Source organism: Cricetulus griseus, chromosome 4 (assembly GCF_003668045.3).
Source record: "Cricetulus griseus strain 17A/GY chromosome 4, alternate assembly CriGri-PICRH-1.0, whole genome shotgun sequence".
In the NCBI taxonomy this organism is placed as follows: Eukaryota; Metazoa; Chordata; class Mammalia; order Rodentia; family Cricetidae; genus Cricetulus; species Cricetulus griseus.
This window is the reverse complement of record NC_048597.1, coordinates 75,822,202-75,847,373: the sequence shown is the minus strand read 5'-3', so window position 1 is coordinate 75,847,373 and position 25,172 is coordinate 75,822,202. Positions and strand designations below refer to the sequence as shown.

General features: G+C 47.1%; 1 protein-coding gene across 1 annotated transcript in view; it reads right to left on the bottom strand.

The window, feature by feature from the left end:
- Positions 1 to 633: 633 nt before the first annotated feature.
- The window catches only part of Dnaaf5 (dynein axonemal assembly factor 5), a 40,017-nt gene continuing 15,478 nt past the window's right edge, over positions 634 to 25,172 (bottom strand). Inside the window, exons 7-13 of the mRNA XM_027413454.2 lie at positions 23,234 to 23,377; positions 17,373 to 17,541; positions 13,184 to 13,331; positions 10,255 to 10,405; positions 5,926 to 6,082; positions 2,616 to 2,807; positions 634 to 1,679 (exon numbers count right to left, since the gene is read on the bottom strand). Coding sequence (XP_027269255.1) covers positions 1,543 to 1,679; positions 2,616 to 2,807; positions 5,926 to 6,082; positions 10,255 to 10,405; positions 13,184 to 13,331; positions 17,373 to 17,541; positions 23,234 to 23,377 — 1,098 coding nt within the window. The 3' untranslated portion in view covers positions 634 to 1,542. The remainder of the gene's footprint in view (positions 1,680 to 2,615; positions 2,808 to 5,925; positions 6,083 to 10,254; positions 10,406 to 13,183; positions 13,332 to 17,372; positions 17,542 to 23,233; positions 23,378 to 25,172) is intronic.

The following is a 25,172-nucleotide window of genomic DNA, read 5'->3' as shown; positions in this document are numbered from 1 at the left end:
ACTCAGGAGGCAGAGACAGGTGGTTCTCTGTGAGTTCAAGGTCAGCCTGGTCTATGAGGTGAGTTCCAGGACAGGCTCCAAAGCTAGAGAAACCCTGTCTCAAAAAAACAAAACAAAACAAAACAAAACTGCTTTGTTCTCATGATGGCTCAGGTGGGTCTGCCTGGGCCTCTGTCATGAACTGCTAACTATTGTCCATGTGATGCTGATGCTGGTCATGGGAGATGGGTGGGTGGTAAGACCCTTCTAGGGACAGCAGAGTACTTTTCCAGTTCCCAACTGAGTGATGGAACCCCAGGCAGCAAGGACAGTGGATGGACAGAAATGCAGCTGCAGGCTGTAGTCACTGGGCCAGGCACTCCGAGGCCAACCTTCACCCACCTGGATGCCCAGCCCCACTCAGGGCCATGCTGGGGTGCCCTGCTAACCTTGGTGATGGCCCAGTCTTGTTGGGCACTCCAACCACTGGTGTCAGAATGCGTATCACAGGCAGTGTTAACTGGCACCAGAGGGGCCCATGGAGCCATGGCCAGTGTCCCTCAGGCTAGGTCACCCTGAGGCTGATACATGGAGACAGGAGCTGTCTCCAACAATGTAGTGTAATCTGTCAAATCACACAGATGGCAACACAAAGTAACTAATAAATAATTTAATTCCACAAACGGCAAAGCAGAAATGTTAAAATTTGTTGGAAACACCTCTCCCCATTCTTCCCATTGTCTTAACAAAAATATTGGCTGCTGATAAACATCCACTTAAAAACGTTTTAGGCACTTGGTGGAAATGACACGGGGAATGACTATCTACTGACTGCTGTAAGCCAGCGGTAGGGACGAGGTCTGGTTTCCTAGTTTATCCTTTATCTGTGGGCATCACTAATACTGAGAAACAGAAATGCCAGGAGAAGTGCACCCACATTGCAAGTTCCAGTGTATTTAAAGTCAGGAGAAGTCAGTTGGTAGCGGCCCATGCCTTTAATCCCAGCACTTGGGAGGCAGAGGCAGGAGGATCTCTGTGAGCTTAAGAGGGAGCTCCAGGACAGCCAATGCTACATAGAAAAACCATGTTGAAAACAAAACAAAAAATCAGGAGAAACTTCATCAGTGAGTCAAGACTGGGCATTCTCTTCAGCCTAGGATGATGGGACAAAGCCCAAAGTAAGTGGATGGCTGTTTTTACAATTGCTTTGGCTTTCTTGCAACATGAAGAGCATCCTTGGTGAGCATGGAAGCAGGCCAGGACCTCTTGGGGCTTGCGAGGAAGCCTTAAAAACATTATATTCAAGCAGCTAGTTGGGAAGCTGGCAAGGATGGGGCACTTAACTTTAATTGTAGCTTTTTGAGGCCTCTGTGTATAGTAGGCATGTTACAAAATCCCAGAACCTGCTTGGGAAAGAGAAGCTGCTGCTCAAAGCACCGTCTGCGGTTGGTGGGGTCCCAAGGATGCCTGGGCTGTGGACATGGTTGCCTTAAATGCATAGTCTCCAGGCCACCCGCACTGCTCTTCAGACGGTTGGGGCCCTTTAGTGGCTGCTGCACACGGTCACCGAGCGGCAGCCATGGCTTGCATGTGCTGCAGCAGCTGCTCACAGTAGGCAGATGATCGGTGTTTGTGGACGACGGCCTCGGTCTCCCGAACCAGCACATCTGGGAACAGGACGCTGCCCTCCTTGAGGACTTCTAGAAGACAGCACAGAACCCTTAGTCCAGCTGCAGTGGGCTGGGAGCCTACCTCATGCTGTACAGAGCTGACAGCTTTCCTTAGAGTTGCTGGGTAGATCCATGGGGCTGAAAACCACCTTCCTTCCTGAAGCCTTGGGCACTATGTTCAGAGGGTGGAGGGTGAGGTCCCACGCCCCACTCCCCACCCCCCATGTAGCAGTGTAGGGGCTATCTGGAAGCATCAGTCTACAGTGTTTGCTCCCCCCCCCAAAAAAAGACTATCATCCCATTCTCCTTCCTTCTGAAACAGCAGTGTCCACAAAGTGTCCTGTACATGCTGAGCCATTTGCAAAAGTATTCTCATTATTTTTAATCTTATTTTTTGTTGGTCTGTGGGCACGTGTGTATAGTATATATGTATGTATGCGTGTGCATATATATGGAGGTCAGAGTTATTTATTTGTATTTTTGAGACTGTAAAGGTGCCTGCTGCCTAGTCTGACACCCTCAGTTTCATCCCTGGAATCCACATGCCAGAGGGAGAGATCAACCTAATGCAAGTTGTCTTCTATCTCCATGCCCATGATACTGTGGCACATGTGCCCCCCCCCCCCCCCCCGCCCAGATAAATACAAATATTGAAAAGAATGGGGGCTGGAGAGATGGCTCAGAAGCACTGGCTACTCTTTCAGTGGACCCAGATTTGATTCTCAGTATCTCATGGCAGCCCACAACCACCTGTAACTTGAACTCAAGAGAGTCCAATGCCTTCTTCTGGACTCCATGGGTACTTTCATGCATGTATGCATGTGATCACACACACACACACACACACACACACACACACGCACAGAGGCAAACATTCACGCATACATACACACACATCTCGACTAATTTCTATTTCAGTAACTCAGGTTACCAGAACCCAGAGGCAGTGGGCCCTGGAGAGCTCACCTAGGACTGTGTCCTGGATGGCACTTTCAGGGTCATCCAGATGGACCAGCAGCTCCCTGTACAAGAACTGAACACTGCTCTGATAGGCGGATTTCCCGTCAGAGCTCTGCACACACTTCAGCCAGGTGAGCAAGGCAGAAGCAGCTGCCATCCTCACGTCGTTGGAGACATCATCTAGGCGCTTCAAGAGCTCTGTGGGGAGGGGATAGGTGAGACAGATTTATGACAGGGCTTTTTTGTTGTTGTTGTTGTTTTTCAAGATAGGTTTTCTCTGTGTAACAGCCTTAACTGTCCTGGAACTAGCTCTATAGATCAGGCAGCCCTCAAACTCATAGAGACCTGCCTGTATGGCAGGGCTTTTAACCTGCAGATATGGAGGGCCTTTGCTCTGGGGACCTGCGAACCCACCCCTCAAGGGAGACTCTTCAGCAGTGAGCATCTTCAACAGATGGCGCATCACTTCCTGTTTAGTCCCCACAGCCCTGAGACCTCCAAGACCCAGATGGACACCGGACACTATCAGCTGCCATGGAGCTGAGCCTTCCTCCCAACTGCTACAGGGTAAAGAGCCTGAGGTCAACATGACAACTGTGTCAGCCTTGGTTTGTCTCTGTGGGAATTCCTTGACCAGGTTGTCTGATGTCAAAAACAGATCTATCTTTCCTGAGGGACAGAAACTTTAAAGTAATGGGTAAGAGTTTCATTAAACTTAGGCTTTCCCCACAACCTGGAAAACAAAACAAAAAGTCCTCTCTGGAACAGATGTGAACACACAGCTGCAATACCAGCACTTGGGAAACTGAGGCAGGAGGGCTGCTGTAAGTCTGAAGCCTAGTTAGGTTTGACATTCTGGGCTAAACGTATCTCAATAACCAAAGGAGGCAAAAGGCAATTTCTGGAACCTACTTCTACAGCACAAAGCTTCCGGAGAATGGGCAAATGGGACAACAGCTGAGTGTTGGCCAGGGCAGGCTGCCTCTCACCTGTATCTGAAAGCTCATGAGCAGGCTAGCCCTGAAGACATGAAAAGATGACTACACACACAGAATGCAAGGCCTCCTGCTAGGAGCATCAGGACAGGGAACTGCTGGAATGACTCATAGGGGATACCCAGGTCCTTCCAGAACGCTGGGCTCTGGCTGTAAGATGATTAGAAGCCCAGTGGGAAGTCCTGCTTGCATACTTTGGACAGGCACAGGAGAGACTACCACACCTTAGAATAACAGAGGAGAATGAATGGGACTCAAGCGTGCAAGGCTGGCTGAGGCACAAAACCTGAGCCCAAGGACTCACCCATCCCAGGCCTGAGCATGCCCAGACCAATGTTGGAATTACGCAGAGCTGACTTTCACTGGGGCTAACTTACAAGGGTGAATAGGCTGGTGGAAGCTGATATTGCTCTTTGTGAGCAACTCTGGCAGAACTGATGCTTTAGGCTGGGACCTGTCCCCTGTTCAAAGTTGGCCCTGGATGCACCTGTACCCATCCTGGAACATCCTTCCAACAGTCTCCTGTACACTGAGAAGTAGCAACGTGCTGGAGAGTTGTGTTTGCTATAACTGCAGGAGGTGTACCCAATGTGGAAAGAAAACACTTACAATAAGACAGAACACTGAGAAAAGCATGTGAGATGACAGCGGTGAGGCCTGCAGGGCTGTGGAGGTTCTGGCAGAGGCCCCTCCTATCTCAGCCATTTTATTTGTAGGCTTGAGAATCTGAGTTTGCCTTCAATCCATCTCTTTTGAAGCCACCCTCAGCTTCCTCCCTCAGGGAATATGCCTGAATTTCTCCTCCCAGAGGCTGTTTAGGGAGCCAAATGCCTTCAATTCATTAATTTCTCCTTCAGTCATTTCAGAGTTCATATAATGTACTTGGGAGACTTTTTTATTTAAAAGATAATCTCACTAGTTAGCCCTGATTGGCCCAGAACTTGCTATGTAGACCAGGCTGGTCTTAAACTCAAGAGATCTGCTTGCTTCTGCCTCCTAAGTGCTGGGATTAAAGGTGTACGCCACCATGCCTAGCCTAGGACTTTTTCTTTTGAGATGTGGGCTCATGTAGCTAAGGTTGATCCTCTTGTCTTCACCTCCAAAGTGCTAGGATAACAGCTGTGTGCCATCACACCTGGCTTTCTTATTTGTTTTGATACAGGGTCTCACTGTCTAGACCTGGCTGCTTGAAATTTTCTATGTGTTTCAAGTTGGCTTAAGATTTGCAATAATTCCCCCTGCTTCTGCCTCTTAAGTGCTGAGATTAGAGGAATGTGCAAGAATGGCCAGGTCTTAACTTGCTTCTAAAGGATGTTATTATTTTAGCTTCTAGACAATATTAAACCATTTTAAGTAAGAACTATAAAGAGTTTGTCCCTCAACCCTCTATAGTGTCATCTGTCCTGAAGATCACCCACCAACCATTACAATGTCCTCAGTTCAGTTTTTTGGGGAGCCGTATTAGCAAGCTAACCTTGAATCAATCACCGCTGCACCGGTTTTCTCCATGTTCTTTCACACCTACTGTTCTGCCTGGTAAGACTGTTCCTTCACACTCACTGTTCTCAGGGGGTATCGGTTCCTCTCGTGCCTAGTCGCTGCCTAGCACTGTCCCTGGTCAGCTCCTAAAGAATATTCCAGACCTCCCCCTGCTTCTGGCTACCGTCTGCGAGCTTGTTTTTTTGTTTGTTTGTTTTTCGAGACAGGGTTTCTCTGTGTAGCTTTGTAGACCAGGCTGGCCTTGAACTCACAGAGATACTCCTGCCTCTGCCTCCCGAGTGCTGGGATTAAAGGCGTGGGGCACCATCGCCCGGCTGCTCTGGGAGCTTGTTGGCTTTGACATCCTCATTATCTCTGGCTATAATTTGCTTGGTGCTCAGGCTGGTTCTAGACTATCCTCATCATGTCCCATCTAGACAGATAGTTAAGGCTGTCCCTATCATGTCCCACCAGCCTGGTTCCATGTAGACTGCTTTCTCTAACACTTGGAAGGCAGAAGCCTTATTCCATACTTTTTTTTTTCTTGTTTTAAATTTTATCTTTTTGACTGGGGACCTGGACACAATTCCTGCTCTGAGGAGGGTCTCTCAACCTTATGGGCTACACCCTAGTGGTCCTAGAAACAGGTCCTGGACCCATATCCAATAATGCCCAGAGTGGTTCTCTTTGCTTCCCATGCAGGCTGCTCCGTCAGGGATGGTTCATTTGTAACTGTGGTATATGGATACCCAGCATCAACTCAATCAGGAGTATTTTCTATGTCTGACTACAGAAGAAGTTACTAAATAATTTTGTGTACCCCCCAACTCTCAGTGTCTTACCAGGATAGACCCTGAGGAATTTCTCTGGCTCCATGGTATCCCCTGAGTTCTTGAGAAATACGCTAATGATGCGGCAGGAGACCAGGCGTGTGGTCTGGGAGTCATCCTCTAGAGTGGCCAGCACCTGTGGCATCAGGGTCTCCTGCGCCTCTTGCACCTGCAAGCCACAAATGGGTGAGAGGACATCTGGGGCTACCCATACTGTCAGAACTCGTCAGTGCTCTCTGCCAGGCACGCCTATCTGCAACATAATGCAGCTATCAAATTTTACCTAGAAGAGACTTGAATCTCTCTCTCTCTCTTTTTTTTTTTCGAGACACAGGGTTTCTCTGTGGCTTTGGAGGCTGTCCTGGAACTAGCTCTTGTAGACCAGGCTGGTCTTAAACTCACAGAGATCTGCCTGCCTCTGCCTCCCGAGTGCTGGGATTAAAGGCGTGCACCACCACTGCCCGGTACTTACCAGGATCTTAGTTCAACCCTCAGTACCAATGTAAAGGCTGGGTGTGGTAAAACCGTCTGTATTCCCAGTGCTAGGGAAGTGAAACACCAGGATTGCTGTGGTCTGATGGTTAGCCAGCCTTGCTTACCTGCTAGGCCAGTGCTAGGTCAGTAAGAACCTGCTTCAAAAACCACAGTGGGCAGGCAGCATGTGAGGCATGACTTCTGATGTTGTCTAAGTTAGGGTTAGTATTGTAGTGATGAAACACCATAACTTGGGAAGGAAAGGGTTTATTTGGCTTATCCTGAATCACCATCTTGAACTCAAACCTGAAGGGAACCTGGAGGCAGGAGCTAATACATGAAGGTCACGGAGGAGTACTGCTTACTGGCTCGATCGACCTGCTTTCCTACAGAACCCAGGACCAGCAGCCAGGGTGTTCCCATCTATAGTGGGCTGACCCTCCAATATCTATCACAGATTAAGAAAATGCCTTCCAGGTTTGTCTGCTAACAGCTAAATCTCATGAAAGCATCTTCTCAGTTGTGGTTTCCCTCTCCAGAACCTTAGCTTGTGTCAAGATGACAAAAAACTAGCCAGGAAGCCGGGCAGTGGTGGCGCATGCCTTTAATCCCAGCACTCGGGAGGCAGAGGCAGGTGGATCTCTGTGAGTTCGAGACCAGCCTGGTCTACAAGAGCTAGTTCCAGGACAGCCTCCAAAGCCACAGAGAAACCCTGTCTCGAAAAACAAACAAACAAAAAAAAAAAAAAAAAAAAAAAAAAAAAAAAAAAAAAAAGCCAGGACAGATATTCAGAAGTTGGCTTCTGTCATGAACACAGACAGACAGACAGACAGACACACTGCTAAAACAAACAAAAAAAAACCCTTTGCCCTACTAAAGTACAATGTGAAGCGTGGCAGTTCTTAAAGGGGAGCCATGGAGAAAAGAGGCAGGAGATGATGGGAGCTACAGGGTATGACAGGGAATTTTGTTTTGTTTTCAAAGCAGGAAAAGCTGGGCAAAGTGGCAGCAGCCCTGTGACATCCTAACTAGCACTGGAAGGTGAGGCAGAATATTCATAGTTCAAAGTCTGCTTGGGCTACAGAAGTTCAAACACAGCTGAGGAATCTTACTGAGACCATGTCCCAAATTAAAAAGTAAAAGCAGGGTTAGGAGCATAAATTAGCCACAGAGTTCTTGCTTAAAATCCCCCAGTGAGGGGCTGGAGAATGACCTGTAATAGGGGACAGGCCTGGGAGATAAAAACACATTTAGATGCACATAGAAGGTTTTATAGGACAAGAGGATGAGGGAGGCATGAGTCAGTGAAAGGAGGCTGAAAGGGTCTGTAAGCATCCTGTGTGGTAGACAGCTCCTGTGGTCACCAGGAAGGCATCACCTTTACTAAGGAGGTGAAAGGGATGGGTAAGATATGTGATTGTGAGATGAGCTGCAGGCCCCTCCTCTGAGGTCCCAGCTGAGAAGGAAGGCACCCCCAGGGACAGGCAGTGTGGCAGCAGGCTCTCGAGTGAGGACCTGGTGGCAGTTATGACTGTGCTGCCACCTAGTGGATCTGCAGGGGGCAGTCCTGCTTCTGCACCACTTTCTAGGAAAGCAGGAGGGTCCCTGGAAATGGGCCTTTTCATAGTGAAATAAAGGCAAATAAATAAAGAGAGCAGGGCCGAGGGATGATGGTGGGGCTGACAGGCTAGGGCACCCAGTGGGGAGGTGGAATCACAGGACAAAGTGAGATTTTGCCTGCCATTTTAATTGTTCTTAGCTTATCTAGGATCAGAACGACTTCATTCTCTAAGAGCCAGTGTTCCTTAGTCCAGATCCTGACTCTGAATTTCAGATCATCTTAACAATTTCTGTTTTAATTTGATCAGTTGAAGTTCTCAAACTCTACCTACTCATATGGAGTGAGAATGAGATAACTTTCTGTTGCCAGCAGGGGGCGTGCATACACTGTGAGTGGCTGGCAGAGAGGCCTGTCACAGTTCTGGGATTGCATTCCCTGGGCAGAAGCAGAAGCATCAGTTCTCTATAGTTCCATAGTCTTCTGATTCACTTCACTAGTCACACTAATAGCAGGGAAGGTCTGGCCTGCCACCCCCAGCTATTTTGTCTGTGTTGCTAGAAATTGACAGTGACTTAGAAGACCATTGAACCAGTATCAGATGGAGAACTTGCTTTGGCACCAATCTTCAATAATACATGCTACATTATGTGTTCAGTTGTAGCAGCCATAATGCATATGTGTACACATACTTACGGAGGCTAGGAATCAACACCAGGCATTTTCCATTATCATTTTCCATCTTTCTCCCCAATTCCTCCCGTGCGCGTGCGCGCGTGCGCATATGTGTGTGTGTGTGTGTGTGTGTGTATGTGTTTGCACGCACACCTGCTTGTCTGTATGTGTACCATGGGCATGCCTTCAGAGTCCAGAAGAGGGTGTCAGATCCCCTGGAGTTATAGGTGATTGTGAGCCACCAGACATGGGTGCTAGAAACCAAACTTTGGTCCCCTGTAAGAGGGGAAGGGCTCTGAAACACTGAACCATCTCTCCAGCCTCTACTGTAGATGTTGACACAGGATCACAGGATCTCTAAAACCAGAGCTTACCGACTGGCTTTGACTGGCTCATCAGTGAACTCCAGGGTCTGTCTCTGCCCTCCCAGTGCCAGGGTTATAGACCCATGAGACTATGCCTTTTTTTTTTTTTTTAAACATGGATGCTGGAGATCCAAACTCAGGTGCTCATGATGGCATGTCATCTTCTTAGTCCTGACTCTATAGCTGTCTAAGTGTTAACCATGTAAATTATAAAACAATGCCTGGCACATGGGCGTCTAGCTCCCACTGTGTCAGACATGGTGCTGAGGCTTTCCTTGGAAAATCCTATTATTCTTTATACTAGCCATTAAGAGTCAAAGGAGCATTTTAGACAGATAACCAGAGCATAGAGAAGTTAAGTGGTGGGTCAAGATTCAAACCCAGGTTGTAAGTCTGAGATCTGTTGCTAACCCCCACCATCAGCACTGTCCAATACACTTGCCACGCATTGGGAGTCATGGCCAGCCAGAGTCACATCACAATTCACTGCAGCTGCAAAATACACTTGATTTTGAAGACCCAGGATGAAACAAGCAATAGGAAATGTCTCCAGACCTTTCTAAGATCAACTCCCAGCTGGAAATGTTTTGAGTGCTGACATACACATATTAGGAAAAAAAACTTAAAGAATATTCGATATGGGAACACCCATCTTTATTGTGGACAGGACCAATCCCAGGTCTTTGTGGTCCTGGTGATATAAAATGGAGAAAGTGAGCTGAGCAGCAGATATATTCACTGTGGTCTATTTTCTCTGTTTGAGACAGGGTCTCACTATATAACCTTGGACAGCATACAGTCAGCCTACACAAAGAAGGAAATAGCTACGTAGTCTAAGTTGGCTTTAAACTCAGAAATCTACTTGCTTCTACCTCCCAAATAAAGGCACTCGCCACCATGCACTGTCTGCTTCTGGACTGTGGACATGATGAGTTGCTTCAAGCTTCCACTGCCTTGGACTGTAACTTTACCTGTCACCCAGAAAAAGCCCATTCCCTTTGAGTTGCTTTTGTCAGCATATGTCATCATAGTAAAAAGACAAGAAACTAAGTTTGTAAACCTAGGGCAGAGACCAGATCCCAGATCCTTCAAGGAGATGGCACCTGTGACAACCAGGGCACTGAGACCTAGGCCCTGCCTCGACCTACCCCCCCAGGTCTCAGCTTCCCTTAGAATTTCCCCCACTGCTACTTGAAAGACCCAGCTCTGCACAGTCTCATGGTACCCGGTAGACAAACAACTAGAATGGATGGCCACAGATGTCCTTACCTGCTTGGCCAATAGGACGTCACTGCTGGTGAGTGCCCACAGACAGGATATGGCAGCTGTCCGGATGGCTGCAGCCGTCCTCCCTGCATGCCACTGCAAGTTGGGGGCCAGGATGTCATTCACTACCATCTCCAAGTAGCCATGGAACTGTCTGGAACAAGAGGGCCAGTGAGGAAGGACACACTGCAGTTTGGGAATGAAACTAGACTGATGTGTAGGGAGGCCAGGTGAGAGGCACATGAGAAGACCCAAGGCAAAAGAGCACCAACTTATGAAGAAGTTCCCAACAACAGCTGGGGCCTCTTCTGGAGGCTGAAAATCTGTGAGCTGAGCAAGGAAGGGAGCAGGTGAACAAGGAAAACTTAACTAGGATGGTCTGGCTTGAACACACTCAACCACGGTTGTCCTAGTTAGGGATTCTATTGCTGTGAAGAGACACCATGACCATGGCAACTCTTATAAAGGAAAATATTTAATTGAGGTGGTGGCTACAGTTTCAGAGGTTTAATCCACTATCATCATGGCAGGGAGCTTGGTGGCCTGCAAGCAGACATGGCTAGCTATGTCTTGATCAGAAGGCAACAGGAAGTAGACTGTGACACTGAGCAAAGCTTAAGCAAAAGAGACCCCAAAGCCTGCCCCCATAGTGACACACTTCCTTCAACAAGGCCATATCTCCCGATAGTGTCACTTCCTATGAGTTTATGGGGACTAATTTGTTGTGTTCCACAAAGTCCCACTGCCCTTCAGCCCCCAAAAAGCACACAGACACTATATTAATCATTAACTGCTGGCTGATGGCTAGGGCTTCTTATTGGCTAGCTTTGTCTTAATTCTTGTTTTTTTTTTTTGTTTGTTTGTTTTGGTTTGGTTTTTCGAGACAGGGTTTCTCTGCGTAGCTTTGTTGCCTATCCTGGCACTGGCTCTGGAGACCAGGCTGGCCTCGAACTCACAGCGATCCGCCTGCCTGCCTCTGCCTCTCGAGTGCTGGGATTAAAGGCGTGCGCCACCAACGCCCAGCAGCTTTGTCTTAACCCATAACTACTAATTTATGTATTTCTACATGGCCTTCCCTAGGTTGGGAATTCTAAACCCTAGCAGGGGCTTGAGCTGCCAGACTGAGCCCTGCCTGGATAACCTTTTACTCTATCATTTTGTAATCTACAAATCAAAACCAAATGATATTCATGCTGGCTAATTTTGGGTCAACTTGACACAAGCTAGAGTCAGCTGAGAGAAAGGGACCATAAATTGAAAAACTGTCTCCAAAAGGCTTGGCTGTAGGCAAACCTGTAAGGCATTTTCTTAATTAGTGGTTGACGGGCCATCCCTGGGTTGTTGGTCCTGGGTGTTATAAGAAAGCAGGCTGAGCAGGGCAGTGGTGGCACATGCCTTTAATCCCAGCACTCGGGAAGCAGAGGTAGGAGGATCTCCGAGTTTGAGACCAGCCTGGCCTACAAGAGCTAGTTCCAGGACAGCCTCCAAAGGCACAAAGAAACCCTGTCTCAAAAAACAAAACAAAACAAGAAAGCAGGCTAAGTAAGCCATGAGGAGCAAACCAGTAAGCAGCTCCCCTCTATGGCCTCTGCATCAGCTCCTGTCTCCAGGGTTCTGACATGACTTCCCTCAGTGGTTGATGGACTGTTACCTTAAATCGTAAGCGAAATAAATTCCTCCTCAGATTTCTTTTGGTCATGGTGTTTCATTACAGCAATAGAAACTGTAAGACAATGTCATTTTCAAACCATCACTACCCAAACAGTAGCAATTTTCTCAGTAACTCGTCTGCACAAATGGATTCTCTAGACTGACTTCATCACCTGAGAGGTCTTTGGGAACCTGGCCCAAACCTGGCAGCTGTGTTTGTGGGTCAGGGGCGGCTGTTGTTCCTCAGTACACTGGGCTGCATGTGGAGAGGGCCACAGACCAGTGGCAGCCCAGGCTGCCATGCACTCACTCAATCCTATGTATACGCCGGCTCAGTGGCCTGCTGCCAAGATGTTCATTAATAGCTTTTTATGGTCCCTTTTCAGCCCTGAGGTTTTTGCAGATAGCAGGAAACAGAATTTCCTGCAGTATGAGAGGCTGGCAGCCAGCCCCACACTAGGAGTGCATTTGAAGGGGAAAGGTTAGAATGACCAAGTCACAGGGAAAGTGCTGACCACACTTTGTGATGTTAGATTTGTTTGAGGGACATAGGAGAGGTGTACCCTTGTCTTTAACCGGGGCCAAAGTGTTCAGGTCTACATCTTCAAGACCCAGGGTTGCCTTGGGAGGTCCCAGCATGACTTTAATCTTATATTCTGCCCAATATATGAAGGAAAGCAATATTTTTAATCTCTCTCTCCTCCCCCCCAACCCGTGTGTGTGTGTGTGTGTGTGTGTGTGTGTGTGTGTGTGTGTGTGTGGTCTTCTCCAGGATGAGTTTCTGGGACATGGGCTGCTCCCCAATCACCCAGAGCCTGTTCTTTCCTAAGTTCTTTGTTCGACTTTTCCTTTGCTTCAAAGCCATAAAACTGGAGGCTATTAGGCTGCAATGCTGTCTCTGAGCTCTTCTGAGATAACAGAAAGCTGCCCCTAAGCCTTACCATCAATGCTAATTCAGTCATGTCTGTTAGGTCTGAAAGGTACCAAAAGGCTTTTAAACCAGAACAGCTGATACAGAAGCCATTAATAGTTAATGTGCCCTAAAACTTTCTCACTCAATGGAATTTTAATGACTCCCCTACAGTGACTTTGATTTACTGCCTGTGTCTCTGTGGTGCACTCACTAAGCCCACTGTTTACCTAGCAGGGTGGATGCTATGGATACAGACCACCAAGAAGCTTGCACCTTAGCCCTCGGGGGCCCTGCCCAGGGCAGCATGGGAAGATGGGGGACCCATCCAACACTCATGTGGGCTCTACACAGTCCTAAGGCCTGACCTACCCCTGAGAGTCAACAGTGTCCTTAGGCCTCAGCAGCATCGTGGACAGGATGGAGAAGAGCTTCAGGCGCATGTGCGGGTCTGTGGTGGGCTGGAGACAGGTTCTGAGGGTGGGAATCACATGTTGCAGTGCTTCTCCGACAGCTGGGCCTGGAAAAAAAAGAGGGAAGGGGCTGCAGCAAGCTGATGGCTTGCCGGGCTTCTTTGACTTGGTAGGAGACAGGAGCAGGAGTGCTGGGGATGTTGCCCTGGAAGCCTCAGTGCTTTGGCTCCTGCTCCTGCCATGATGCTCTCCCAATTGCTGAGGACACTAACCAAAGATTAACCCCTTATCATGTGACCAAGACACAAACTTGGCTTTTCTTTACAACCTCCAAACTTTTTCTTTTTCTTTTTGGTTTTCTGAGACAGGGTCTCACCATCTACTGAAACTCATTACCAGGCTGGCCTCAAACTCAGAGATCCACCTGCCTCTGCCTCCTAAGTGCTGGGAGAGGTCTTAATGGCTGAGCCATTTGTCTAGCTCTCTTTTTCTTTTGACACAGGATTTTACTCTGTAGCCTAGACTGGCTCTGAACTCGAGACAATACCTTAGCCTCCAATAGTTCCTTAGTGGCCATCCATCTTCTTGTTTTCAGCCAGGGTCTCTCACAGGCCTGGCTGGCCATTGAGCCCCAGGGATTGGCCTGCCTCTATCCAATGGATTACACAATTGTGGTGAAAATGCCTTTAATCACACCACTCAGGAGGCAGAGGCAGGTGAATCAGAGTTTGGGGCCACCCTGGTCTACACAGAAAGTTCCAGTACTGCCAAGGCTATACTGAAAGACCCTTTCTTGAAAAAACAAATCAAATCAAGAAGAAGATGCCTGGCAGTTTTACAAGAGCTTAGGGATGACTCTTAAGCTTGCAAAGCAGGCACTTTAGAGACAGAGCTATCCTCACAGGCCTACTTACCAAACTCGCAAATCTAAAGTCAAGAAATTTCTGAAAACACGCACCAAAATCAGTCACGAAAAGCTTGCCTGCCCACCATTTCTTAAGCCTTATTGTATGGAAGAGATGAGACCTGCTCCCTTCTCCCTCACCCTTCCCCCAGGGTCACAAAGACGTCATGAGGCAACTTCTTACTTGAGGGCTCACTGCCTAGTGATTGGAACTGTACAGCCTCTAGAGTTGGTCATATATGGTTGACATGCCAGAACATGCCCCCAAACACTTCCCAGCTGTGCCTTCTTTTGCCCTATTTTAGCATAAACCCAGACACAGTTTGCTAATTTTACACCTGGACAAAGAGCCAAGTCACCTAAATCTCCTGCTTCGAGATGCGGTTTCTCAAACCAATGTGTCCAGGGTCTGTACAGTGGAAATGGCTAGGGGTAAGGGGGCAGCAGCTTTGTCTACCTGAAGCTGTGTGGGTCTGAGGAAGAGAAGGGAAACTGGGAAAAGCAGCTGTTGGCTTGATGAGACAAGCAGGTTCCCTCCCGAATGGTGGAGTGCCAGAGGATTGCTCCAAGCAGCACAGGCAAGTGCCAGGGGTTTGCCCAGACTCCGTTAACATCAAAGGACAGATGTCTGGAAGCCTGCAGCTGATGAGCCAGCACTCTAAATAAAAACCAAGTGTCCTGTGGACGGTGGTGGCCCACACCTTTAATCCCAGCAATCCGGAGACAGAGGCAGGTGGATCTCTGTGAGTTCGAGACCAGCCTGGTCTCCTTAGCGAGTGCCAGGATAGGCTCCAAAGCTACACAGAGAAATCCTGTCTCGAAAAACCAAAAAAAACAAAAACAAACAAACAAAAAAAACAAAAAACAACAACAACAAAAAACAAACAAACAAAAACAAAAACAAAAACTAGTTCCAGGACAGCCTCCAAAGTCATAGAGAAACCCTGTCTCGAAAAACCAAACAAAGTAGATACAGAGGAGAGGGAAGCTGACATTCCCACCTGAACTTCTGTGAGAAGCAAAATGCCTTTCAAGATAAAATCCACCTAGTGAGGGGCTGGGGCTATACCTCCATGGTTGTAGTATTTGCCGAGCACACTTGGGAGCCTGGGATCCAGCCCAGCACTGAATAAGTGGGCATGATGGTGGAAACCTGTAATCCCAGCACTTAGGAGAGGAGGCAAGAGGATGACTTCAAGGTTCATCCTCAGCTATATAGTAAGCTTGAGGCCAGCCTTGGCGGCACGAGACCCTGTCTTCTAAACAAAACAAAACCATCCAGAGAAATGTGCTCTATAGTAGTGCAGGTCCAGCTTTTCTGGGGGACAAAGACTTGAAGCAGGGCATGGAGCTGCACCCTGAGCTCCTGTTTCTGCCCATGGTCCTAGCTTGACCCCTGGGTTTATTCTGCCATTGGTCAATGCCAACAAGTGTGCCAGCCAGTGCTCTGGTCTGACACCAGCCCCTGTTACAGTGCTGTTATCACCAATGTTGACAGGGATGGGAGGAGCTGTTGCCTTAAATGAGTCCTTCTTGTACTTCTGGTCTTTACATCTCAGTTAAGTCAAAGCAAAAGACTCTAAAGGCCCCCAGTGTGGGTTTTCATGCCCATAACCCACCTCCCAAGCACCAAGCAGACCCAGGAGCTTAGGGTCTAGGGGGTGGTGGGACATGGTCTCCAGAGGGATCTGGGCCAACCTGAAAGGAGAGTACATACTATATTGAGTGTGGCAGAGCTGGAGACCACACCAGAACTACAGCAATACTGCTTACTCGCAGCCCAACTGAGCACAAAGGGCCCCGCTGCAACTCACACAGGCCAAGGGTGAAAAGGGTCTTGAGGAATGTGGAAGGACCTTCCCATGATATGCACTCACAGGCCCAGAGGCAACCTCAGTCAGCACAGCAGGACTTCTCAGGGTATGAGATGGCTTGCTGTATGAGCTCACCATTTCTGCTCTCTTATCTTTCCTACCTTCTCCTCCCTGGTTTAGTTTTTTGAGACAGGGTTTCTCTGTAGCTTTGGAGCCTGTCCTGGAACTCGATTCGTAGACCAGGTTGGCCTAGCATTCACAGAGATCTGCCTGCCTCTGCCTCCCCAGTGTTGGGATTAAAGGCGTGTGGCACCACCATCCGGCTCTGCTGTCATTTCCTGGTGTGGGTGTGTACATGTGGAAGCCAGAGTTCAATATCAGGTGTTTTCTTCAAGTGCTCTTCACTTCCTTCGTTTTTCAAGACAGCCTGTCTCACAGCACCTATGGGTCCCAGTCACGTAGCCTGGCCAGCCAGCAAGACCCATAGATCCTCCTGTCTCTGCCTCTCCAGTGCCAGGATCACAAGAACATGACATTGTGTCTGGCTTTTAAAAATATTTGTTTTATTGTATGTATGACTATTTTGAATGTATGTATGTGCACTATGTGTGTGTTTGGTGCCTGCAGAGGCCAGAAGAGGGCACTGGATCACCTGGAATTGGAGTTACAGGCAGCTGTGAGCCACTGTGTGGGTGTTGGAAACCAAACTTATGTCCTCTTCAAGAGCAGCAGGTGCTCTTAACTGCTGAGCCATCTCTCCAGTGCCACACCTGGCTTTTTATGACTGGCTCTGGAGATTGAACACAAATCCTCATGCTTGTGCTGTAAGAACTTGACTGAGCCATTGCTTCAGTCATCTCTGCTTTCTGAATTGTTCATATTCTGAAAAACTGAAGCAAACTATACCTTCTGCCATAACTACAAAGGACACTGTGTCATCTGCCATATTGGGCTGCTGGAGCATGGGAAGGGGGCTATGCCTGTTGTATCTACAGCCTCTCTTCCCCAGAGCTGGGGGCTCAAGTGGGATTTGTGAAGGGAGCTGGACCACCTGACATTAAAATATTAAAAACAAACTAAAAATAAAACCCCACTAAGGATTATAAAGCAATTCTTTTCACTTGCACAGAGCCTCCGTGAGAACTGAGAGGAACACTGAGGTCTCAGGGCCACATGCCAATGTATCTGGAGATGCTAAATAATATCGTAAAACAGAAGTATCTGAAGGATGCAAAAGAAGGGGTGGGACTCCAACATGTGGGAGGCCAAGGTAGGAGTAGAACTGCTTTGAGACCATCCTGAGCTATGTAGCAAGACCCTGTCACACAAACAAAAACTAGGCCTGGCTCAAGCCCAGGTTCTGTGGCTCATGATGGTGAGGATGGTGCAGCTGCAGCCTGGCTTGGGCAGGCCAGTGTCCTGAGGCTCACCTGCCTGGGTGAGGACTACAGTGAACTTCAGCAACTGCACAGAGTGCACTGTCCACTCGCCATGCGAGGCTGTCAGCCTTTCCAGGAGTGCACCCACATGCTTGCGGTAGAGGTCCTGACTGCTGGGGATGTCCTCCACCTCAGCCAGTGTGTCCATGGTCTTCTGGGCCTAGAAAAGGATATACAAAGGTTGGGACCAGTCAAATTTTTAAATTAAAAATTCTTTTTTGAGGGGGCTTTTTGAGAAAGGATCTATGTAAGCCAGGGTGGCCTCCGACTTACTATATTGCCAAAGACAACTCAAATTCCTAACACTCCTGCCCCTCTTACCTTCTGAGTAGGAACTGTAGGTGTGTGCCACCACACTCACTTTATGCTCTATCATACTAGGAAAACACTCTTCCAACCGAGTTCTAGTTGAGGCCCATTTCTCTTTTCATTTATGTTTATTGATTTACTTTGTGGGGAAGAGGGCATGCATGCCATGTGCACGTGAGAAGGTCAGAAGATGACTTGAAGGAGTCAGTTCTCTTCTTCCATCATGTGGATTCCAGGGAATAACACTCAGGTCGTCAGGCTTGTAGCTTTACTTTGCCGAGCCCCCTCACTGGCACCCTAGAGTCTACTTTTTTTTCTTCTTCAAGTTAAGGTTTCTCTGTGTAGCCCTGGCTATCCTGGAACTCCCTCTGTAGACCAGGCTGGTCTCAAATTCAGAGATCCGCCTGCCTCTGCTTCCTGAGTGCTGGGATGTAAGGCGGGCACCACCACTGCCCCGCTTTAGAGTCCACTTTTTAAAGGTTAACATTCTTGGAGATTTTCTTGTCATCTGAGGTCCATGACATACAGGAACTACCTGCTAAACAGAAACACCTGACCAGGAGGCAGGTCTATATAACAGAAGCCCTCCAATGAGCAGGCAGCAGGGCTGCAGCAGGCCCACATGCCCTCTCTACAACACTTTCATATATAGATTTGCCTTTGTCTGTGTGTTTGTATAGCAAATAGTAACAGACACAAATTCATCCACTCAAGGAGCCCAGATGTGTGTGCACACTCGTGTGCGTGTGTGTATGAGTGCTAGCAGAGGCTTGACCACACATGGACAAGGGCAAAGTAGTCTTAAAGACACTGGCGGATGGGGCAGAGTGGCTCAACTATTTGCAAGCATGAAGACCCGAATTTGATCTCAAGAAGCCAGCCATGGTAGTGTACGCCTGTAATTTCAGCAATGCAGAGAAAATGACAGGGGAGGGGTGGGAGTGTTGTTGGCCTGGCCCTACTTGGTAGGCCAATAAAAGAGTGTCAAATAAATAAACAAAAACAAAAACCAAGGTAAGGCTAGAAAGATGGCTCAGTAATTAAGAGCACATACTACTCTTGTAGAGGACTCGAACTTAGTTCCCAGCATTCATGATGGGTGGGGCACATCCACTCATGACTCTAGCTCCAGGGAATCCAAAGCTCTCTTCTGCCCTCAGATACTGCACTCATGTACACATACACAAATTAAAAAACCCTTTAAAAAGATAAAATAAAAGATAAAGAAAAAACTCACAAAGTGGATGGTGCCAGAGGAATGACACTGGCCTCCATGCATATGTGTAGACCTGCATACTTGCATGCACATGCACACACAAGATAAGAAAGAAAAAAAAAAAAAAGAAAAAAAGAAACTGCTACAGTTTATAGTCTTATCAGTGATTCAGCACACAGATGGCTAAGGCAGGAGGATCAAGAGTTCAAAGTCAGCCTCGGCTATATAGCAAGACCTTGTTTAAAAAATAAAAACTCATGGCTGGAGAGATGGCTCAATAGCTAAGAGCATGTACAGCTCTTGCATAGGTCCTGAGCTCAGTTCCCAGCACCCACGTCAGGCAGCTCACACCATCTGTTAATACAGTTCTAGGGATTCAATATCCCTGGCCGTTGAGGGCACTTGTGCTCATACCCACATGCAAACATGCAAACACACACACACACACACACACACACACACACACACACACACACACACACACACACACAATGGGGGAAGTACTTCTGTGTATGTTTATCTTATTGATTGTTAAATAAAATACTGTTTGGCCAATGAGACAGCAAGTAGACAGGACTAGGAGTCAAAGAAGATTCTGGGAAATGTAGTAGAGAAATGCGATCCAGACAGGAAGTGACATAGCGAGGGGACTCATATTTAAGTGAAGAAGAAGAAGAAGGAGAAACAAGAAGTGCCCTTTTTCCTGTTCGCCTCCTCCAGCGGCAGGATGTGAGCCACCGGCAAGGAGGGACACCAATAAGGCCTCCGATAAGATAAGTCTTATAAAATATATAGATTTAGATTTATGATAGTTAAGACTGAGCTAACAGATGAGAAATCCTAGTCATTGGCCAAGCAGCTTTAAACCTAATACAAGTTTCTGTATATTCATTTGGGCCTAACTCGGATGGGCGGCTGGCATAAAGCTCACATGACAGTGGGGCTCAGGCAGCTTTTGGCAGAAAGATTTATCATAACAGAATGGTGTCAATGAGTGGGATAACCCCATGCCCCAAGGTTTCCAGAGAAAGAAAAAAACCTGCCGCCACAGCCTGCCCTGTCAGGCTGCTGAGAAGCATTGTAACAGCTTCCATATGCTTGCACCGTTCTTGCGCTCTTGGGCGTTGGACTTGACACTCCTAAGATGATAAAGACAGATCCAGATAAAGAAAAACCACTTAATGTTTACACTACATTTAAAAATATATATGGGCTTGTGAGAGAAAAAATAACAGAAAGAAATATAGTAGCTGGTTATGATGGCCAACGCCAGTAGCATTTACTAAAGGAAGCAGAGACAGGCGGATTTCCACATAGAACCCTGTCTCAGAAAAAAAGAAACAAAAGGAAGTAAAAGTAGAATAATAAAAAAGACAGCTAGAGATGAAAAATATACAGAAAATTTGGATACTAAATGCCATACTGTTGTCTTTAAATTGTTTGATTGCTGAGGAAAGAATTACTGCTGCTAAATTGATCCAACTTACACATTTTTAAAATGCTTTGACTTCAAAATTTATGTCTAAGGACAGGCTACTTAGAAATAAAGGTTTTGCTTGTATTTCCACAGAAAATAAAAAGCTGTGGATTCCTTCCAGACTAATATGGTTTGATGAAGCAAGACCCCCTAAAGCTGAGACGATACAGCCTTACAGACTACAAAAACAAGGACTTGGTCGGGTTTCTATGTTTTATCATGATCCCTATGGTATCTAAACATCGTCCCCAATCAACAGAAAGCAGTTTAAAAAGGACGCCCATATCCCAAATATTGTTTATAAATGTTTGTTTTCATTTAAATGGGGTTAGTTATAAATAATAAACATAGTCAATCTCTTTTTAAATAAATAAAAGGGGAATAGGATATAGGAATGAATACTTTGTATTGGTATAGATTTCCATTTATTGATACAACTTTAAGGTCAATTTTGTGATATGTCTCCTCTTGTTTAGGTATTGTTTATACAGATCTTTTACCTATAATAGTCAGAACTTATAATTAGGTTAGTTAGGTTTTCTAGATATACAGAGATGTATTTGAGATAGTTCGGTATTCTTCAAACCTTTCAAAGACCTACAGAAATATGGCATTTACATGGTGTAGGGTTTTTTTTGGCAGTAAGACAACTGCTCCTGGCACACCAATTATGTCAGAAAGGAGGATGGGCATCAAAGAAACTCATTATGGAGTTTGCTTTCAACATGGCAAGATTAGCCATTTGAGCAAGAAACTGCTCTTGCTTGGAATGTTTGTTGCTGTCTAAACTGGACATGTAGGACCCACAAGAAAGTGACTGCTAAACTTACAAAACAAGACAGGACTAAACGGTTCCTGTTGAAATGGAGAAGTGTGCTAGACACACTATGGCCTATAGGCTGAAGATGGATGCCCCAACATCACAGAGGAACTTTGGGTGACTGACCAGATAGCAAGATGTCTCTGTCAATTCTAGAGTTTATATATTATCCTTCTGTAGTCTTTGATAGAGTTGAAGACAGATAGTTATAGTTTTCTTCAGTTATTATAAAAGATAAGTTATCCTTTTTATTTAGACAGAAAAGAGGAGATGATGGAGGAAGTACTTCTGTGTATGTTTATCTTTTTCATTGTTAAATAAAATACTGTTGGGCCAATGAGACAGCAAGTAGACGGGACTAGGAGTCAAAGAGGATTATGGGAAATGTAGTAGAGAAGTGTTGATCCAGACAGGAAGTGACATAGCAAGGAGACTCATATTTAAGCGAAGGAGAAACAGGAAGGGCCCTCTTTTCCCCTCCGCTCCTGCTCCTGCTCCTGCGGCACGATGTGATCCACAACAAGGAGGGACGCCATTAAGGCGTCCAATAAGATAAGTCTTATAACATATATAGATTTATGATAGTTAAGACTGAGCTAGCAGATGAGAATCCTAGTCATTGGCCAAGCAGCTTTGTACCTAATACAACTTTCTATGTATTCATTTGGGCCCTAACTCAGGTGGGCGGCTGGCGAAAAGCTTACACGTGGCGATGGGGCTCAGCGGCTTTTGGCAGAAATATTTATCGTAACACACACACACCCCTAAAATAATACAAACAACACCCCCAAACAAAACAACAAAACTACTAAAGGGAATTGGGGTTGGGAATGCATGTCAGTGCATAGTACACACCTAATATAGGCAAGACCTTGGGTCCCATCCCAGAACATCCTATACACACACAATGAAACCACCACCTAAATCTCCAAAACCATAAAACCATGGCTGCCCTCATTCTCCTTCGTTTAGCTCTCAGACCAGATCTCAAGGTAAAAACAACCTGCTGGCAGCTCTGCCCACAAAAGTTAATGGGCAGCTAAGGAGAGAGGCACAGCTACCTCCTGGGATTTAATACACTAGGCAGTCCCTGACATCTGGGGCTTGGGCAGGGGGCTGTATCTCTGTTCCTGACCTCATGGGCTTGGCTTCCTTCCTGTGGCCTGCAGGCACAGCTCTGCTAGAATTTATAGCTCTATCAGTGACAAGCTGTCTTTGATGACATATGACACATACCCTCTGCAAAGGTTGTCTTCAAAGAGAAGAATTCTAATTGAGAAAGTCTCTAACAAAAGAGGGGGAAAGGCTCTTTTAGGCGGGACTCCACAGGACACCCAAGCCTTCTGCAGGCCCATGAAGGTGGCTGAGAGCCCTGCTCTGGGCTCACCCTGATGAAGCAGCATCTGGTCCCATCGGCTCTTGAGGCCCATGGGGATGGTAAAGATGTGTTATGTCTGTGGGATGTGTGTGTCCATGGGTGTGTATGTGTCCATGAGGCTATATACACATGTGCATGTGGAGACCAAGGCTGACACTGAGTGTCTACTTCAGTCACTTTCCACCTTATTTTCTCAGACAGGAAGCTTGTCTTCAGAAGTTTAAGGCTAGCCTGTGCTATGCAATAAGTCTGTCTCAAAAACAAAACAAAAATTAAAAGCTTAACTATAAGTCAAGGGGACAGAAATAACATCAAATGCTGGGCTGGGCTGCCATTACCGCAGGACGGCCACCAGCCTTCTCTACAGCTTTCGGCTACACAGGAATGCTTTGAAGCCTCAGTAGATTTGGGGGAGGGGAGTGCTAGGGGCTCAGGGTCCCAATATTAAACAGCCTTCATGCTTAGATAGGAGACAGACAGGTCTGTAGGTGGAGGGGACACTCCCTGAGGCCACCTTGTGAGTGACTCCTTCTAAATGCTCTGAATTCTTTCACTTTTGCTCGTCAAGCCTGCCCCAGGCATGGAATTCAACTGAAAGAAGACATCGACATTTCCTGTGAAGACTGTAGCTGTAGGGTGCTGTTAGCCTTACCTTCTTCCAAAGGCCCACGGCACTTGAGACTGCCATTACTGTCACCAGCACCTCCAGGAGCTGCAGGCTGGCGGCACGACAGTCTTCCCGACACACAGACAGCAAAGCCTGCACACACAGCAGCAGATGTTCCAGGTAGAGACTCTGGAAGAGACTGGTGGGAATCAGTATCCCTCCGTCCGCAGCCCACTGCCAGTGTGAGGCCCACACATGCGACTAGAGCAAGAAGAGCTGCTGCCATCACCACTACCCGCCGCCCCCCTCGGACTGCCAGGCCCTGACCAGAGCACATCCACCAAGAAGGGTACAGGTGGTCCAGAAGGGAAGCTACAGAGGGATTGAGAATACATTTTATAGAGTCAGGTGGTAGTGGTGCATGCCTTTAATCCAGCACTTAGAGGAAGAGGCAGGCAGATCTCTGAGTTTGAGGCTAGCCAGGACTACATGGAGAAACCCTGTCTTAAACCCCAGCCCCCCAATATTATATTTTGTGAAGTGTTATTGGATATCTCTTTTTCTTTTCTTTTTGTTTTTTTTTTTTAGACAGGGTTTCCCTGTGTAGCTTTGGAACCTATCCTGGCACTCACTCTGTAGACCAGGCTGGCCTCAAACTCAGAGTAGGCCTCTGCCTACTGAGTGCTGGGATTAAAGGCACGTGCCACCAATGCCTGGCTTTTTTTTTTTTTTTCTAGGATTTATTTATTTATTATGTATACAGTGTTCTGTCATACATACAACACATGCATCCCTACAGATCTGGCCAGAAGAGGGCACCAGATCTCATTACAGATGGTTATGAGCCACCATGTGGTTGCTGGGAATTGAACTCAGGACCTCTGATAGAGCAGCCAGTGCTCCTAATCGCTGAGCCATCTCTCCAGCCCAGTTCACAGGTATCTTAAAACTTAAAAATAATGCCACTCCTGTTTATTCTGTGCTCTGTGGAACCTGCGAAATACAGATGGTAGAGGAATGGCAAAGGACATGAATGCAAAAAGAAGCCTGTGGAATTTCAGCCTTCCTAGGTGAGAGAGAACAGTCTCTCTCAGCATTCTGACATATTCTGGACAGCATACTCTGCCCTCTACCCTAAACTCTCCAGTCCAGAGACTGGGCTGCCCCCCCCCCCCCCCCCGGCTTCTCTGATTCCTATATAACCCAGCCATTTTTGACTATGCTGGCCTTTTGGCCCCCTGGCTCCCCCACCCACATCACCTGGTTTAGTCTGCCGGTCATGTTCATTCTGGACTCTCCCAGACATCTCTGCCTCTGCTCCCTTTGTATCTATAATAAAAAACCTCAACCTCTTAGGAGCAGTCATGTCCTCCTTTCATTTTATTCTTCATTCACAGGCTAGTTATCCCAGTATCAAAGAGGTAGAGGCAGGGAGATCAGGAATTCAAGGCCAAACTCAGCTACATTGCAGTTATTTCAACCTGGGCCACATAGGAACAACAACGACAACAACAAAAAAAACCCTAAAAACAAAACCCCTAAACCTCACATTTAACCAGGAACATATATTTGTGGAAATGACTGTGTATCTTAGACCCACTTAAAATACCTACAGAGGAGCCAAGGTTAGGGCTTAGCTGGTAGAGTGCTTGTCTAGCTTGCACCACAAGCTCTCTGATTGACATAAGTGCCCAAGGCTAAGCTGCCCATACTTGGCTCCTCTGGCTTCAGGTGCATTTGCTACAGAACCATGGCTGGGTGACCAGTGGGAGCCTGTGAAGAACTGGCCATGGGTTGTAGGAAGGCAAAAATTCGTATCCTTTATCATTCCTCACCATGTCTATTCCACAGGTTCTGTAGGGCACAGAATAAATAAGAATGGCAGTAACAGGCAAGCCATAAATATGATTTATAAAGCCGGGTGGTGGCGGCACACACCTTTAATCCCAGTACTTGGGAGGCAGAGGCAGGCCGAACTCTGTGA